Source organism: Pygocentrus nattereri, chromosome 18 (genome assembly GCF_015220715.1).
Source record: "Pygocentrus nattereri isolate fPygNat1 chromosome 18, fPygNat1.pri, whole genome shotgun sequence".
Taxonomy (NCBI): Eukaryota; Metazoa; Chordata; class Actinopteri; order Characiformes; family Serrasalmidae; genus Pygocentrus; species Pygocentrus nattereri.
This window is the reverse complement of record NC_051228.1, coordinates 37,237,360-37,256,158: the sequence shown is the minus strand read 5'-3', so window position 1 is coordinate 37,256,158 and position 18,799 is coordinate 37,237,360. Positions and strand designations below refer to the sequence as shown.

The 18,799-nt window shown below is 42.5% G+C and overlaps 1 protein-coding gene and 1 pseudogene across 1 annotated transcript in view; both read right to left on the bottom strand.

Moving 5' to 3' along the window:
- Positions 1–18,799, bottom strand: part of frem2a (FRAS1 related extracellular matrix 2a) — a 137,954-nt gene that overhangs the window by 41,877 nt on the left and 77,278 nt on the right. Inside the window, exon 7 of the mRNA XM_037547206.1 lies at positions 553–702. Coding sequence (XP_037403103.1) covers positions 553–702 — 150 coding nt within the window. The remainder of the gene's footprint in view (positions 1–552; positions 703–18,799) is intronic.
- Positions 14,680–14,821, bottom strand: LOC119266060 (annotated as a pseudogene).

Here is an 18,799-nt window from a genome sequence, read left to right as displayed (position 1 = left end):
CTTTACATCTACAAGGTGGACCGACAAGGTAGGAGTGTCTAATAGAGTGGACAGTGAGTGGACACGGTGTTTAAAAACTCCAGCAGCACTGCTGTGTCTGATCCACTCAGACCAGCACAACACTAACACACCACCAAAACGTCAGTGTTACTGCAGTGCTGAGAATGACCCACCTCCCAAATAGTACCTGCTCTGTGAGGGTCCATGGGGGTCCTGACCACTGAAGAACAGGGTAACAGAGTATCAGAGAAACAGATGGACTACAGTCTGTAACTGTAGAACTACAGAGAGCAGCTATACGGTCAGTGGAGCTGATAAAGTGGACAGTGAGTGGAGAAACAAGGAGGTGGTCATGATGTTACGCCTGAATCTGTAGCTTCCAGCTATAACACACATATTCTCAACATATAAGAATGATTTCTTCAGTTAATCTTCAATCTCCAAGAGCTTGCTTTACACGTGAGATCCCTTCGCGAGTGTAGAGAAAGGATGAGGCAGCCTGCTGAACAGCTCAGGCTCAGCATTGCAGGGAACAACTGTTGATGTCCTTACCTTCAGCCGACACTGGGTCAGTCTTGCGGGATCTTATGGTCACTGTGGCTGGTTTTGAGAGATCCGTTCCAGATCGCCACACTTTCACCTCAACGTGACCAACGCTCTCGTCTACGTGGTACTCCTGATCACCAAAGTAAAACACGGGAGCTGAAAGAAGGTTTAGAGAAAAACAGATTTTAACAGGGTGAGAACTTCACAGCAAAGCAGTGGTGGACAGTAACTGAGTAACTGACTAAATGTAATTAGTTTCTGTACTTTAGTATTTTTTGGTGTATCTGTACTGAAGTTTCTCCATTCTGGACTTTTTCCTTTCACTCCACTACATTTCAGAGTCTAATATCCGACTTTTTCCTCCTACATTTTGAGAAATCTGTGGTTCCTTTTGGTTTCTGTGTGTATAAAAACGTAACATGTCAAAACGAAAGAAGCGCAAAGCCAGAGCACCAATCAGGGCCCAGCGGTCACTTTGTTTAGAGCTGGTTTTGACCTGTTGGTCATACCGACCCAGTGCAGCACGCGGTTCAACGTCAGCGCAGCAGCGTAAAACTTTGGGAGAGTCTGTTCAACATAAATGATGAACTAACCTAACTTTGTGTAAATAGAGCTCAATATAGAAATATGTCCACATATGCAGTCGAGACTGACGCGGCTTTTTTCTGAATTTCTACAAACACCATTTCATTTTATAGTAAATGAGTTTGGGCTGGTTTATGTTTATGAACAGACGCCTACAGATCAACATAGTAAAGGAGCTCATCTGTGATCCTGAGTTTAAAGCCAGTTTTTATTCAACTTAAACTTGGAACTAAGTTGTAAATAAATCTGAAACTGAAACTTTGCTTGTGTGTAAAAAGTGATTTCAGAGCCACTCGGTTCTCCCTGATGGAAACTGTTTACCTTCAGTGTTTTGTGCTTCTGATCATTTTAATAGACGTCAGCGTCACTAATTAATGACGTCCTATTAAAAGACTGGTTTACCAAGAGAGACGCTGGAGGACTTTCACCTGAAATGAGTTCATGAAGCCAGTCTGGTTATAAAAATGATAACAGGACATCAGAGCCAGAATTACTCTTTTAGTACTTTTACTTTATACTTAAGTACATTTGAAGGGAAATACTTTAGTACTTTTACTCAAGTGGAGGTCTAAAGGGAGGAACTTCTACTTTTACTGGAGGAATATTTACCTTGGGTGTCTCGACTTTAACTCAAGTACAGGGTTTGTGTGCTTTGTCCAGCACTGCAGGACAGTAAAACTCAAGCTAAAACCAACAAGCATGAAATGAAATTTCCCAGTTAAACAAAAGTAATAAATACAGTAGAAGCTGAAAGCACAAGCTTATCAAATATTTATTTTTATCCCTACAATTCTGCAGCATGATGCTTCGCATTGCTTTTTTTTTATTGTGTTTGTTCACCCACTTTGAGAAATAAAAAACACACACCCAGCAGACCCGAGCAAACAAAACAACTTGATACCAAAAAAGCCTGTGTGTCTCTAAAGAAACCCCTAACTAGCAACACCAGTAATCCCTATCAGCTCCTCAGCCACAACCAACGGAACCGTGAACATGGGTTTCCATGACAACGCACTGACATGCTGTCTTCAGGTGGTCGGGTCCACTGCAGTGGCTCTGTGTGGACATTTGTGGGAATGACCTGTGGGTAAAGCTGGAGCTCACAAAAAACAAACAAACAAATAAATAAATAAATAAAAATTGAGACTTCACCTATTTACCTTCACCCAAACAGCTTCAACAGGTTCAATGAATACAGAAATAAGTTCTCAATGGCCTGAGACAGTTCCAGTGAACCATGTAGCTTAAAAAGATACTAAACTCTATTTTGAAATTCTTACTAACCGTCCTACCCAGGCTTATTCCTCAATTATGCCTTTTTCTGCGGATTGTCAGCAGAACTTCCATTCAACTTATTGATTACAGCACATAATGTACATTTACAGTGCCCCAAATATTCAGAATGGTTGGATTTCATATGAATATTCCAAATGTTATTTATTTTGTGGGTTTGTGCAGGTGTGAGCTCCAGTTAGAATAGATCAGGTGTGCAACCCTGTCTGTGAAAAATAGTTGGGATGCTGTGCAAAATGTAAATAACAACAGGATGCAATGATGTACAAATCATTTAAACCTACACTTAATTGAAAATAGTACATACACAACATATCAAATGTTCAAACTCATTATCACTGAAAGAATCAGAGAATTCAGGGAAATCTCGGTATGCAAGAGACAAGGTTGAAAGCCAGTATCTGCTGGCTGTGATCTTTGGGCCCTCAGACGGCACTGCATTAAAAACAGACATGATTCTGTAGTGGAAATCACTGCATGGGCTCAGAAACACTTCTGAAAACCACTGTCTGTGAACACAGTTCATCACTGCATCCACAAACGCTGTTAAACTCTAAAACACAAAGAAGAACCCAAATATAAACAGGATCCAGAAACGCTGCCACCTTCTCTGGGCCCGAGCTCATTTAAAATGGACTGAGGGGAAGTGGAAAAGTGTCCGGCGGTCCGACGAATCAACATTTGAAATTCTTGGTAACACTTTATTTGAAGGCTACCTACATAAGGGCTTTATGACGCATTCATAAGCGCTGAATAATGTGTTTATGAAGCACTACTTGAACATTTATTAAGTGCTTATGTCGGTTCTCGCAACCTGACATAAGATGTTTTATGAAATAAATGACATTGTACTGACATAATAAGAATAAACGTTGAACATATTTACAGCACTAAACATTTAAAACCCTATACATAATTGCATCAATCATCTTATCCATGCCATGGAGTGAAGAGGGGGTGGTTTCCAGGCATATTTCACCTGATATTAATACAATGTCATCTTAAGAATGCTGACATATATAGTCATGTATAGTGTTTTAAATATGTTTAGTGCTGTAAATATGTTCGTTTATTCTTAGTATGTCAGTACAATGTCATTTATTTCATAAAACATCTTATGTCAGGTTGCGAGAACTTCAAATGTTCAAGTAATGCTTCATAAACACATTATTCAGTGCTTATAAATGCGTCATGAAGTCCTTATGTAGGTAGCCTTCAAATAAAGTGTTACCAAATTCTTATTGGAAATCATGGGCACTGTGTCCTCCGGGCTAAAGACCACTCAGCTTGTTATCAGTCCACAGTACAAAAGCCAGAATTCATGATGGGGTAAGTGTGCATTTGTGCACATGGCATTATAACAGAGCGTTATATGCTGGCATTAAATTCAAAATGGGCAAATATTTTTCAAAATGCAATAAAATTTCTCAGTTTCAACGTTCGACATGTTGTTTTATAGTATTTTTAAATTAAATATAGGGTTTACATGATTCGCACATCATTGCAGCCTATTTTTAGTTACAGTTTGCACAGTGTCCCAACTTTTTTGGAAACAGGGTTGTAGTTGTTTATTGATTATTGCGTAATCATTACTAACATTAGCACGGTGGCAAATTGCTTTTGTTCAGCTCAGTCGCGCAGCATTTTTTATGGAAACTCAATGTCCGACAACAAATAAAGCAGGTTGAATGGGATCTTTGCCAGTGTTATATAAACCCTATCCAACCGTGCAACAGCTTGCAACGCCTTTGTGGGCAGAGCATGGATGAACAGTGGGTTGAGAGAAAGTTAAGGCAGAAATTATTTGCCAATTTTTAAGTCTTCCTGTGCAAAACTACCTCTTCTGTACACGAGTCAACTCTTTTTAGATTATAACTGAAAACCTAGTGATGTTCTGAGCTTCCTGTGTCTCTGGGACGTCTCGGACTTTTCTGGGAGTGGTCCGGCAAGTAATCAAGCAGAGCTGATTTCAGAAGCAGACAAGCTGAAAGCTTTTCAGAGCCTCGCCTCAAAGAGAACTCCCCGGGGGGGAACTCACTGAAGTCCTCTTCCTGCCTGCAAGAGTTTCTAACACTTTGTCAGTACAAAAAAACCCTCAAACTGACGGCCATTTACAACACTGCACTGCTCACTGCAGCAGGCCGACATTAGAAACACAGGAACACTCACAAAAGAGGGCACTATTGCCTACAGAACTGGCGTAAACAAAAAAATTATGACCACATTCAATCAGGCAGATCTTTTTTCCTGCCTAATCGGCAATAAATCAAAAGTTCCTCACTGTTACTTTGAACCTAAATAACAAAAACAGCAAACGTCAACATAAAACAGCTATTTAGTGATACCATGTTTTGTAATAATCTGGAGAGGAGAGGAATGAAGGTCAGTAGAGACAAGACGGAATACATGTGTGTGAATGAGAGGGAGGCAGGTGGACAGGTGAAGATGCAAGGAGTAGAGGTCGTAAAGGTGGATGACTTCAAATATCTTGGGTCAACCATCCAGAGCAATGGACAGTGTAGAAAAGAGGTGAAGAAGAGGGTGCAGGCAGGATGGAGTGGGTGGAGACGGGTGTCAGGGCTGATGTGTGACAGAAGGATAGCAGCAAGAGTGAAAGGGAAGGTCTACAAGACAGCAGTGCGTCCTGCTATGATGTGTGGTTTGGAGACTGTGGCTCTGTCTAAAAGACAGGAGGCTGAGCTGGAGGTGGCGGAGATGAAGATGCTGATATTTTCGTTGGGAGTGACGAGGATGGACAAGATTAGAAATGAGCAGATCAGAGGGACGGTGAAGGTGGAGCAGTTTGGAGATAAAGCCAGAGAGGCCAGGTTGACATGGTTTGGACATGTGTTGAGGAGGAATAGTGGATATATTGGGCAAAGCATGTTGGAGATGGAGCTGCCGGGTAGAAGGAGAAGAGGTAGACCTCAGAGAAGGTTTATGGATGTAGTGAAGGTGGACATGGAGATGGTTGGTGTGAAAGTAGAGGAGGCAGTGGATAGAGCAAGATGGAGGCAGATGATCCGCTGTGGCGACCCCTACAGGGAGCAGCTGAAAGCAGAAGAAGATGTTTTGTAATAATCATCTTTATGTTCAGCAAAGTTTCTTCCTTGGTGTGATGAGCAGGTTTAGCCTAAATAATCATTTGGCAATTTTCTTTTCCAAAATATTGTTAAAGGGATCAGTGACTTTTTAGGTCCGAATGTTTGTTTACATAATCTTACAGAAAGATGGTTCATTCTACATAGAACCGTGAACACACAAAGAACCCCCTGCATGATTAAAGGGTTCTTTGCCTAGTGAAAGCGCTCTTCAGATTGATGGAGAATGTTCTATAGACGGTTCTATGCAGAACCTTTTTGAAAACAATTGAAAACAGCACCCAACAGCCTTCTTCAATTGTTGTAATGTCAGGGTGCTATATAGAACCCTTATCAAAAAGGTAGAACCATCTATAGAACATTACAGGTTCATGCACATTTTCAGCCTTTTCATGATGCAAAGGGTTCTTCTGATTGGATATAGATCTACTTTCTTTACTAAACAACCCTTGGAGAATCATTGTCTGGACCCTCAGGTGCTATTTGGGTGGTGGGTCATTCTCAGCACTGCAGTAACACTGATGTGGTGGTGGTGTGTTAGTGTGTGTTGTGCTGGTGCAAGTGGATCAGACACAGCAGGAGTTTTTAAACACTGTGTCCACTCACTGTCCCCTCTATTAGACACTCCTACCTTGTAGATGTAGAGTCAGAGACAATAGAAACAAGGAGGTGGTCGTAATATTATGCCTGATTGGTGGAGTTAGTGAGCTACAAACCTACATTATGTGGTCAAAAGTACCCAGACACCCCTCTAATTAGTCAACTCAGCTATTTTAAGGTGCACCTATTGTTGACACAGGCATTATCTAACATCAGTCCCTACTTGATGGTTTGGGGCAGGATGCAATGAAATTCTCACAGCAAAGTTCCAACATCCATCAACATGACAATGGCAAGCCTAATTCTGTATGTATTAGAGTACAGGTGCTAAACTGGCCGGCCTGCAGTCCAGACCTATCTGTTTGCTATCTTGTATGCTATCTTATGTTGGTTAACTAATTAGCTGTGTTGATGTCCTTTTGCGTCATCATTTTATCTAAGACAGTCGATTAAAATCCAGCACCAGCATTCAAGCACTGTAGCTTACGCAGCATGAATTTTGGAGGCGAGGACTGTGTGAGGGGCTGTACTTGTTTGGCTGGAGGGTTTTTGATTTTGAATGCAGACATTTCACCAAGGAGACAACGTGTGGGAGCAGAGAAACACCAAGACTGCCAATTCACTGCCTAAAATACAAAAAAGAATGACCAGTGAAGAGCAGATAACACTAAATATCAGGGTAGCTTTCAAAATGCTGGAGAGAGCACAATGACTCGAAAGGCATGAAGAGTGCTAGTGTGGGCTTATCGTTTCATTCCTGAGGTAGCACATATACACTCTATTGCCAAACGTTTTCACTCACCCATTAAAATCAGTGAATTCAGGTTTTCCAGTCACTTCCGTGGCCACAGGTGTATAAAGCCGAGCCCCTAGGCCTGCAGACTGCTTCTACAGACATTAGTGAAAGAATGGGTCGCTCTCAGGAGCTCAGTGAATTCCAGCGTGGTACCGTGATCGGACGCCACCTGTGCAGCAAGTCCAGTCGTGAAATTTCCTCACTACTAAATATTCCACAGTCCACTGTCAGTGGGATTATAACACAGTAGATGTGATTGGGAATCACAGCAACTCAGCCACGAAGTGGTCGGCCACGTAAAATGACAGAGCGGTCAGCGGATGCTGAGGGGCATAGTGCGCAGAGGTCACCAACTTTCTGCAGAGTCAATCACTACAGACCTCCAAACTTCATGTGGCCTTCAGATCAGCTCAAGAACAGCGTAGAGAGCTTCATGGAATGGGTTTCCATGGCCGAGCAGCTGCATCCAAGCCTTACATCACCAAGCGCAACGCAAAGCGTGGAATGCAGTGGAGTAAAGCGCCGTCACTGGACTCTAGAGCAGTGGAGACGAGTTCTCTGGAGTGACCAATCACGCTTCTCCATCTGGCAATCTGATGGACGAGTCTGGGTTTGGCGGTTGCCAGGAGACGGTACTTGTCTGACTGCATTGTGCCGAGTGTAAAGTTTGGTGGAGGGGGGATCATGGTGTGGGGGTGTTTTTCAGGAGTTGGGCTCGGCCCCTTAGTTCCAGTGAAAGGAACTCTTAAAGCTTCAGCACCAAGAGATTTTGGACAATTTCATGCTCCCAACTTTGTGGGAACAGTTTGGGGACGACCCCTTCCTGTTCCAACATGACTGCACGCCAGTGCACAAAGCAGGTCCATAAAGACGTGGATGAGCCAGTTTGGTGTGGAAGAACTTGACTGGTCTGCACAGAGTCCTGACCTCAACGCCATAGAACACCTTTGGGATGAATTAGAGTGGAGACTGTGAGCCAGGCCTTCTCATCCAACATCAGTGTCTGACCTCACAAATGTGCTTCTGGAAGAATTGTCAAAAATTCCCATAAACACACTCCTAACCCCTGTGGAAAGCCTTCCAAGAGGAGTTGATGCCGTTATTGCTGCTAAGGGTGGGCTGACATCATATTAAACCCTATGGATTAAGAATGGGATCCCATGGGGCAGTGGTGGGCTATAGGTTAGGGAACCAGCCCTGTGACCGGAAGGTTGCTGGTTTGATCCCCTTGGCTGACAGTCCATGACTGAAGTGCCCCCAATTGCTCCCCTGGCACTGCGGATAGGGCTGCCCATCGCTCTGGGCAAAGGTGCTCACTGCCCCCTAGTGTGTGTGTGTTTCATTGCATGCATGAGTTACATGCAGAGGTCTAATTTCACAGTGTGGGAACACAGTGATAATGGTTATAAATTCTATTCTCAAGTTCATATGCGTGTGAAGGCAGACGAGCGAATACTTTTGGCAATATAGTGTGTGTGTGTGTGTTTCTGTGTGTGTGTGTGTGTGTGTGTGTATCATATACTATTTTTCCTCAAAATAAACTGGCTTAGTCTTCAACATGCTAAATTATTTAAAACTGACAAAGATAAAATTCTAATTTGAATTAAACTAGATATCCCCAAGATTTTGACAAGCATGTCCAAATCACCCTCAGGCATCAACAGCAAGAAGACGTGATTATCCAAAATGTCCTGCACTCGTTGGACTCTTTGTATGATTAAAGCATTTGGGGCAACAACATTCTGTAATGCGGCCTGGTCCAAAAATGCTGGAGAGCAACACAAACCTGTTCTCCATCTCCCACACTGGAGCTAGTCATACTTTTAATGTCTGAGCTATGAGATAAAAGTCTGTATTTTTTAACACACACACAAAAAATCCGTGTTTGAGCTCGCGGCAGGAATGTTTGTCTGTAGCAGACAGTCGAGTCAGGCTGACACGATTTCGACAGTGTATCTTAAAAAAGACACCGCAAAAAAGGAAAGAGAAACACGGTGTGTTCTGCTTTCTTCACTCGCTCGTCTACTATCAGAGCAACTTTTGCTATTTTTATGACTCAGGGCATAATACAGCAAATAAGAAGCAGCCATTGATTCTGAAGAAAGGCTGTTCACAAAAACATCATGTAACCGCCTGTGGTAAACAAGGCAAGACTATGCATTCAAGTCTTATTGTGAAAGTGATAGAGTGGAAAATCTGATTTTCACAGCTTAACCCAAATGTAGCTGTTCTGCCAAGATATGGACAAAAGTAGGCTTTAAAATGCCTTTTGGCCATTTTTCTAGTTAACAGTACATCATATAGTGTCAGAAACCACCAAAGCAAGTCTATTTGAGATTTAATGTAACATCTCAGTGTCTGTGTTTATATGCAAAGATTTTCTCCAATCTGATACATTCTAATTACAGATTAAGACTGAGGCGTTTATATGTTTGCTCTTCTCAACAATCTGATGGAAAATCTCCGATTACATGCTCGCTACAAGTAATCAGATCCAAAATGACTCACATGCGTGGAGAACCACTTAGTGTAGACGTTACCATGACACCGAGCATCATGTGAGTCTAGTCAGAGTGAGATGAGCAGCAGTGAGCAGTGATTGTGTTTTTAACTGCTTTAAAATGACGTCAGACTCAGGAAAACGTCCTTCACATGTCCTTATTAAAGAAGGCCGAGAGGAAGACGTCGTGCTCTGAGACACATAAGCTGGACGTCCGTCCCACCGCCGTCTTTTAAAGATCAGTGCATGAACTTCGTCTCCTCTGCAGACCAGTTTCTGTTCCGCCGTGTTGAACGGTATAAACTCTCACTGTGACGCGACGCACATGCAGAACGGACGTAAACTTTTCGACAGGGAATGTAATCGGATACAGGCGTTTACACGGATATTATTCTTCTATTTAACAGATTATTTACAGGATTACCCACCTCAATCAATCGGATAGAAACTGTATTCCGAATGGCCTCAATCAGACTAGACTATTCAGATTGAGGTGGGGGGGAGGAATTGTACACTGTAAATAATGAGAAGTCAGCTCAACTTAAAATGATACAGTAACTGATTACATGGCTTTTGGTTAGTGCAACTTGAGGACCCCAACCCCTTGAGGAGCTCAGCCAACTCAAACTTCTTAGTTTTAATCAGTTAAAAATTCTCTCAGCTACCGTTCCTTGCTCTGCTTCTCAGTTAGATAAACAAAAATGGATGTGTTTTTGACTCAATTTTCCCACTAGCTGGCACACCCTCTAATAAACAGTCTTGTCTGGCATATTTCCCTCTTGGAATTCTGGCTGTGGACAGTTGTGGTACTGCTGGGATTCAAACTTACAACCTCCTGATGTTGGGATGAATAAGACAGTTGGACCACATTAGATGATGCCATGTTTAAAGGAAAAACAACAAATATGCTTCACGTGTTCCTGAGTGGTGCAGTGGACTAAGCCGTCACCCCAACAGGGGGTTGTGGGTTTGAGGCCCCACGATGCCACAGACATCCATAAGTGTGTCCCAAAAAAGAAAAATTGTCTAGCAGTACTGTGTGATGGAATGAGTCCTGGCTGGAGAGGAAGTTCTGTATAAAAATCAGTTCATTTTAGTTTTCTGAGATGCAGGACTAAAAAAAAAGAAGAGAATTTTGACTAAGACGTTCGAGTTGTGTGAACTCTTGTGTCCTCAAGTTGAGTCAGCCCAAGAAATGCCATGTAATGAGTTACTATATCACTTTGGCTTGAGCTGTCCTCTCATTTTTAACAGTGTATAAAGTATATTTTGAACTATATCTGAACTACTGCTTTAAAAAAGACGGCATGGATATAAACACTTGTCTTATTTGACACAGATGGTTACATGATATTTCGCTGAGATGCCTTTTATTCAGCAAAATGCGATTTTTCAACAAACTATCATGTTATAAGTACTTTTCTTTGAAGCTCGTATTTGCTAGCAAGCTTTTAATTACTTCTGCTGAGATAGACAACTTTAATGGTACATAAAACCTTGAAAACAAACCCAGTAATTTAGCTTCCTATTGTACTAACATCATTTCAGTCAAACCTGAGGTAGCAATTAGAGCTGGAAGAAGCAAAAGGCCTCTACAGACTCACACTGACAGATATATGTTAACATAAAAGGCCTGTGTGTACGTCCCAGTGACTTCCTCCAGCACAAAGACATTTCTTCTGCTATTGTGTTTCCATAGCTGCTAGTGGCAGTGACAGATGATTCCTTAAGCTCAGCAAGGGAGACGTCTTGTATGTCTATGTATTTTTGTATGTCATGTAAAGGCCTGGGGAATATGGGAATGAGGGCTGCATGTAAAATTCTTACTGCAAAAAAAACCCTATAAGACTATTATAAGATTTTTTTTTCAGCACTCCCAAAAATAAAAGTTTCTGAATGGCCTAGAATCGGTTCTTTTATGGTATTTAGCACCGCAGAACATTTTTTTATTTGTATAATTTCAAGTAACATGATCTGACCGCATGGGCAGATGTTTTTTGGGTCAGTCCACAAAAAAAAAAAAAAATCCATCCATAGGAGTCACTGGTGTTACTGACCGTCATCGGTGTTCCTCATAATAAAGGAAACACCAGAGACGTTTTTAATGATCAACGCATTTCACAGAACATCAAACCACACGCTGTCCATCAGGGAACGTCCACTAAAATATGGAATTTAATCCATTTGTGTTTCTATTTTTCCACAGTGACCTCAGAATAAAGTCGGTCGCACCAGTGACGTCAGCTGGAAGCTTCATATGAGATCATAAATTGTAATATGTTTTTTGAGTGTAATGTATCTGTAAATGCTAGGGACATAAACAAGGACGTTTCTGTAGAAAGACCCTTTTCTTTCATTCTTTTTTTCCCCGAACAACTGAAATGATCTGCTAGTGCAACAAGATCATTTCTCGGGATAAAACTGCTGAAAGTACAACTGTCTAAAAACGTCGAATAATCTTACAGCATTCTTATACCCTCATAATGAGGAATATTACAGAAATCGTTGTGTTTTTAAGATACTTTTACTTATCATTTCTCACAGAGCTGCATGTGTCTGTAGTGGAAAAGTCACGCCTCTCTTTGTCCGCAGTGACCGCAGGTTCAGCCAGGACGCGCTCCGTCTTGCAGAAACTGCAGAAACTGACCGACAAATTCACTCAGCTCTTAATCCCAAGAGAGCGCCGCTACTGCTGGCCAAATAACGGCCAGCTACGGATTTACACCGTGTTTGTTTTGACACAGTCCGTTAGCTCTTAGGCGGGGGAGTGAAAAATAATGAGAGAGAGAGAGAGAGAGAGAGAGAGAGAGAGAGAGAAAAGAGCAGTCAGAAACAAAAGGGGTGAGATAAAGAAACAAAAAGAGATGAAAGAAAAGAGAGAGAGAGACTGAGAGACCATGAGAGAGAGGAGGAGGGAAAGAGAAAAAAGTGAGGCAGGGAAGTCAGGGGTGGTGTGAGAGAGACGGAGAGAAAAGGAAAAGAGAGGAGGTAGGAGGCAAAAAAGAAAAGAAAGGGAGAGGGAAAGAAAAAAGGACAGAGGAATAGAGAGAGGGCAAGTGAGAGCGAAGACAGAGAGAAAGAGAAAGAAAGAAAGCAGAAATGGAGGAGGACGAGAGAGTTGGCAGGAGAGAGAGAAAAGGAAATCAGGGAGAAACAGAGGGAGAAAAGAGGTGGAGAAAACTGGGAGAGATGAGGAGAAAGAAAGAAAAAGAGGGGTAGTGAGAGAAATATGGAGAGAAAAGGAAAAGAAAGAAAGGATGTAGGGAGACAAAAAGAATGAGAGAGAGGAAAAAAATAAAGGGGAGAGAGAAAAAAGGAGAAAGGGAAAGAGAGAGGGCGAGAGAAGAGAGAGAGAAAGAAAGCAGGAATGAAGGAGAGAGAGACGGCAAGAGAGACAGGGAAAGAAAGGAGTGAGGTAGAGTGATAAAAAGAGGAAAAAAGAATAAAACAAGGGGAGAGAGAGAAAAGGAGAAAGGGCGAGTACGAGAGAGAGAGAGAGAGAGAGAGAGAGAGAGAGAAAGAAAGCAGAAATGGAAGAGGCAAGAAAGAGAGAGGGGAAAAGAAAACAAGAGAGACAGAAAGAAAGGAGAAGGAAGACAGAGGAAGATAATAGAGAAAGGTGGGGAGGACTGGGAGAGATGGAGAAAGAGTGAGAGAGAGAATAAAGAGGTAGTAGAGAGAGAGAGAGAGAGAGAGAGAGAGAGAGAGGCTGACGTTCCTCAGACATGCTTTCATACCGGCCCCAGGTGTTGTGTTTTATCTTGTTAGCATCTTATTTATTTTTTTATCAACAGAATACACACACACACACACACACACACACACACACACACAGGCGTGTCGGACCCTCACAGCAGACAAGGAGAAAATCGAGTCCGGGTGGAGCTGCAGGCTGAGTTAACATGACACTGAACTCCTGACCCTCATCACAATTCACGCACACACACACAAACTGCTGACCCTCATCTCGGGCCTCTCGGCTCTTCTGTTAGTTCTTGCAGACACAGATATCGAGAGATGTGATTTCAGGAATGCTGGCCGGTTGCTCATCCTCCCTCTGTTTACCTGCAGCCTCCTGGACATCCACACACTTGCATAGCCACACACACTCCCTGCTCGTTCATTGGGGTTGTTTGATCACTCAGTCCCTGCCTCATTCTCCTTTGCTGATGGCCATCTCTCCATCCCTCTCTTCACCATCACTCATCTCCCCTAAGACTGAGATCACTGTAGCCTGAAGGCACAAAGCAGCTTTCACAAACCTGTATTTGTCTGAAACCCGGCTCAAAGCTGTGCTATAACTCAGCTGAAGTCGACTATAGCGTGAAATGGTCACTCGAGTCGGTGCCTCAGTTTACCTCCCGCTAAAATCCACTGATTCGTGGTTATTGTGATACTGGCCTTTGCAATACTGATACTGCATAAGGTGCAAATGAGCCATTTAACCGATCGCAATTTATTCATACGTGTGGTCAAACCTCTGACATTTCAGATGAGTTTCTATGGTAACGATTTTCACTCTACACACATATCAAAAGCAAATGTCTTTAATAGTCTCATAATGCTTTCAGTAACACACCATATCCCAACCAGAAACTTTACAGGAAAAGAGTCCCAATGCTTTTAGCTTTCAATGAGATATCATAATATAAGATATAAATATACGGAACAATGGATGGACAGCAGATCTGTAGATTTAGAAGGAAAAGAAAATGAACAGAAGATCCTCATTTGGCACACCTGCAGTAAATGGGTGCCTAGGCCTGTCACAATTACTACACCATCGATTGATCGCAATGATTTGACTGTAACCATTTCCCACAGTCATTAAATTTCACAGTCAGATTGCATCACAACAAGCATAATGTGAGCGGAGTGTGTTTGTAACAGCTGGCTTGAGCCAAAATGATGAAAATAAAGGAAACCAATTCTAACTGTGTACTATACCATGTTTAGGAGGACTGCTGGTTCATGTCATAGATAGTAAATCAGTGCTAAGTTGAACATATATGCTTAAGATTAAGTGACCTTCATTAGTCCCACAACGGGGAAATATCACCTCCATGCCCCATCCGTGCAGTGAAACACCACCACACACTAGTGAGCACACCCACACACTAGGGGGCAGTGAGCACACTTGCCCTGTGGGCAGCCCTATCTGCAGCACCCTGGGAGCAGGTGGGGGTTAGGTGTCTTGCTCAAGGACACCTCAGTCATTGACTGTCAGCCCTGGGGATCGAACCGGCAACCTTCCGGTCACAGGGCCAGATCCCTAACCTCCAGCCCACAACTGCCCCTAAATTATGCAGTCGAGATTCCCGCATTTGGGGAATTCCCAAGGGTCAGCACCACAGGTGAACCACCTTTGTGATCACGGCATCGCCCCTGTCAGGTAAGTATGCTTGCAGAAAAACCCTTTCACGGTCTCAAGAGAAAAAGCTTTGGTTGACTCTGTAATTGTTACACACAGTGCAGTGCAGTGTCCCTTCTCTTGTTAGCTCTAAAGCCCATTTGTCAAACAGACCCGCAGGCTAGATTAGGCGTGCAGCCCGCTCCAATCCTGCCCTCAAATTATTTCAATTAACATTAGCCCATTTCACAGTCAGCAGCGCTACAATCCCCAGCATGCACCGCAACGTAATTTGACTGACATCCCACTCCCAACAACAATCGATGGGACAGCTGTTTTCTATCCAATTGCAAACGTCACATCACCAAACACACCAGCTGCGTTTCAGCTGCAGTTCAATCATAAACACCATAAACGCTATAAACACTCCGCAGCTCAGAATCTGATCCCAAGTGTTAATAAACTTGCAGAAAGAAACGATGTCAGGTGTGGAGACCAAACACACACAGATTTAACAGACATACATCCTGGGGACATTTAAAGAGATTTATCAGTTATCTGTATCTGAATTTACATGACCAAATTGTCATTTTATTTATTTATTTACTTTATTTTTATTTGTTTTACTTTATAAAAGCTCCTCAAATGAACAGAACGTGTGTTTTATGATCTCCACATATCACTACATGCTTACAATTTACTGCTGAAAGCCAAAAATCTCCGCCGCTCTTTGTGTTGTTCTCTAAAAGTGATGTTTCCAGAGCAGATCACTGAAGAGACGCCGTCTGTTTATAGTTTAGAGCCCAGATTTGGGGAAAAACGGGTCGACTTTCAGTAGAAAAACAAAGTTCAGCTTCTTTTATTATAAGGGTTTAAAATGACGTCACCGTCTATTAGACTGGAGAGAAGAGCTACAGCCTCACACGACGCCCAGCTTCTGAATGGAGCTTATGGAGTATGAACGTTATGAAGAACATGAAGTGCGTTTAGGACCCACCGGTGGTCTCAAGGAGTGCACGATAGCCAATAAGCCAGTTTAGCTGCTTCAGACTTGTAGTTTATTAGTTACAATGAATACATTAATCACAATTATCTATACAACTAATCGCCAACTAAATCGTGATCAGCCTCTGAGTATAAAAAGTGTGGTGGGTCGAGTGGAGCACGAGGATTGGTTCTTGGGGCACTGCCCAAGTAAATGACCCCCGGGCCTGCTTTAGCTGACAAGTGCACAATTGATAGAATCTTTTAATTATATCATAACATTCAAATCATAAATATCACTTTATTTGTAAAATGATAAACTAATGAATGAACAAACAAAATAATGAACGAAAGTTCCTGAGACACAAGATTTTTCCATGACAGCAGCGAATAAGAATATACCAGACTGCAAGGGCACGGATACTAGGACAAATATATAATAATTAAATAACACTACTGCAGCACAGTAGCGGCCTGCGGCGTGATTTATCCTCATGCACTTGCACATGAAAGCCTTTCTGCGTGAATCATGAGGAGTCAAGCAGCTTATTTTTCAAAGAAGTCTAAAGAAAAATAATACTATGTAAATATGTTGAAAGTAAAGCATATCTTCGGTGGTATGATGTATTTCCTCTGCTGGAAAAGCTTTGCTTTTCATGTGATTGATGCCATAAACGTAAGACGAACATAGAAAATTAAACAGAAAGGACACAAGGCTTACGCTTGCAGCACACTGCTAGAAATGAAGGTTCAGTGCAGGTACATTTTTCGTACATCAGGGCACAAACAATATAAATGTTCCCTGAAAGGTTCTACAGTGGGTTTAAGGTCTCAGTGTGGAGCTTAAATCAGTTTCTCCAGGTGAAAAGTTGGTATTTGTTCCCTTTCATAACCGAATGTTTTAAAACAGAGCAGTAGAGTAAAAGCCTGGAGGCGAGGCGAGGCGGGGTGTGGAGTCAGTCCAGCTTAGAACAGATCATTTCAGTGGATTATGGTTCAGTTATGATCCCTGACTGAAGGCACTGAGATGGAGCCTTGAGGGTCCCACCACAGTGACGAGGGGAACAGCCCCAGTGATAGTTTACTCTTTATTTCTGAGAGTGTAGAACACTGTCCCTGATTGGTCCAAGAACCGTTCATGATCCAAAAACACTAAACTAAGCCTGCCCTGGAGGATAAGTGCAGGACAAGTTTCCATGGTAATTTAGGCTGGTTGAAAAGCGATTCAAAGTGGTGAATCTGGAAATGTTACAAACAGAAAATCCAGGGACAGATCCAGCTACGATTAAAGTAAGCTGGCTAAGCAAGTACAACACTATGAACAGTAATAACACTTATAATAACTACTGTAGATATTGAACAGGTAATTCCACAGATTTTTCAAGGTTTCTGTATAATTCATTTCTTAAAATGTAAACAAAGTCATTTAGAGTGATTTGATGTGAAATACTGTGTTTTAGAGACACTTACTGAGACAGAATTGCTCACAGTGGTGGTGAAAGGAACCAGACGTCCACTTCTAAAAGCTCCCTCACGGAAAGCTAGTACATGAAATGGCTTCGACCACACTGCCTGTGTTTTAGACATTAGGGCATTTACATGCACTTTATAATCTGATAACTGCAGAAAATCCGATTTTGTCAGTAATCCGATCAACGTTTTGTACGCTCTGGAGTAATCAGATAATGGGAAACTCCAGGTCTACAGGAGTCAGACAGTCATCAGATAACGGGGAAACTGCGGGTCTACATGAGTCAGACAGTAATCAGATAACGGGGAAACTCCGGGTCTACATGAGTCAGACAGTAGTCAGATAATGGGGAAACTCCAGGTCTACATGAGTCAGACAGTAGTCAGATAACGGGGAAACTCCAGGTCTACATGAGTCAGACAGTAGTCAGATAACGGGGAAACTCCAGGTCTACATGAGTCAGACAGTAGTCAGATAACGGGGAAACTCCAGGTCTACATGAGTCAGACAGTAGTCAGATAACGGGGAAACTCCAGGTCTACATGAGTCAGACAGTAGTCAGATAACGGGGAAACTCCAGGTCTACATGAGTCAGACAGTAATCAGATAACGGGGAAACTCCAGGTCTACATGAGTCAGACAGTGATCAGATAACGGGGAAACTCCAGGTCTACATGAGTCAGACAGTAATCAGATAACGGGGAAACTCCGGGTCTACAGGAGTCAGACAGTAATCAGATAATGGGGAAACTCCAGGTCTACATGAGTCAGACAGTAATCAGATAATGGGGAAACTCCAGGTCTACATGAGTCAGACAGTAATCAGATAACGGGGAAACTCCGGGTCTACAGGAGTCAGACAGTAATCAGATAATGGGGAAACTCCGGGTCTACATGAGTCAGACAGTAATCAGATAATGGGGAAACTCCAGGTCTACATGAGTCAGACAGTAATCAGATAATGGGGAAACTCCAGGTCTACATGAGTCAGACAGTAATCAGATAATGGGGAAACTCCAGGTCTACATGAGTCAGACAGTAATCAGATAATGGGGAAACTCCAGGTCTACATGGGTCAGACAGTAATCAGATAATGGGGAAACTCCAGGTCTACATGAGTCAGACAGTAATCAGATAATGGGGAAACTCCAGGTCTACAGGAGTCAGACAGTAATCAGATAACGGGGAAACTCCAGGTCTACAGGAGTCAGACAGTAATCAGATAACGGGGAAACTCCAGGTCTACATGAGTCAGACAGTAATCAGATAACGGGGAAACTCCAGGTCTACAGGAGTCAGACAGTAATCAGATTTCCACTTTACAACCAGCCAATAAACTCACATACTTTACTGAATGCTGCTCACTTATTTCTGGCACTGCAGTGTGTTTTCACACATGTGCAGACGGAGAAATCTGAAAGAAATCAGTGTAAGAGTTTACGTGCACCGAGAAATCTGATGACTGAGCTGAAATCCAGCCTCTTTATCAGATTTCTAGATAGGAGTATGGTGTTTACATGGCCATTTGAATAATCCAATAACTGCAGAAAATCTGATTTTGTCAGTAATCCGA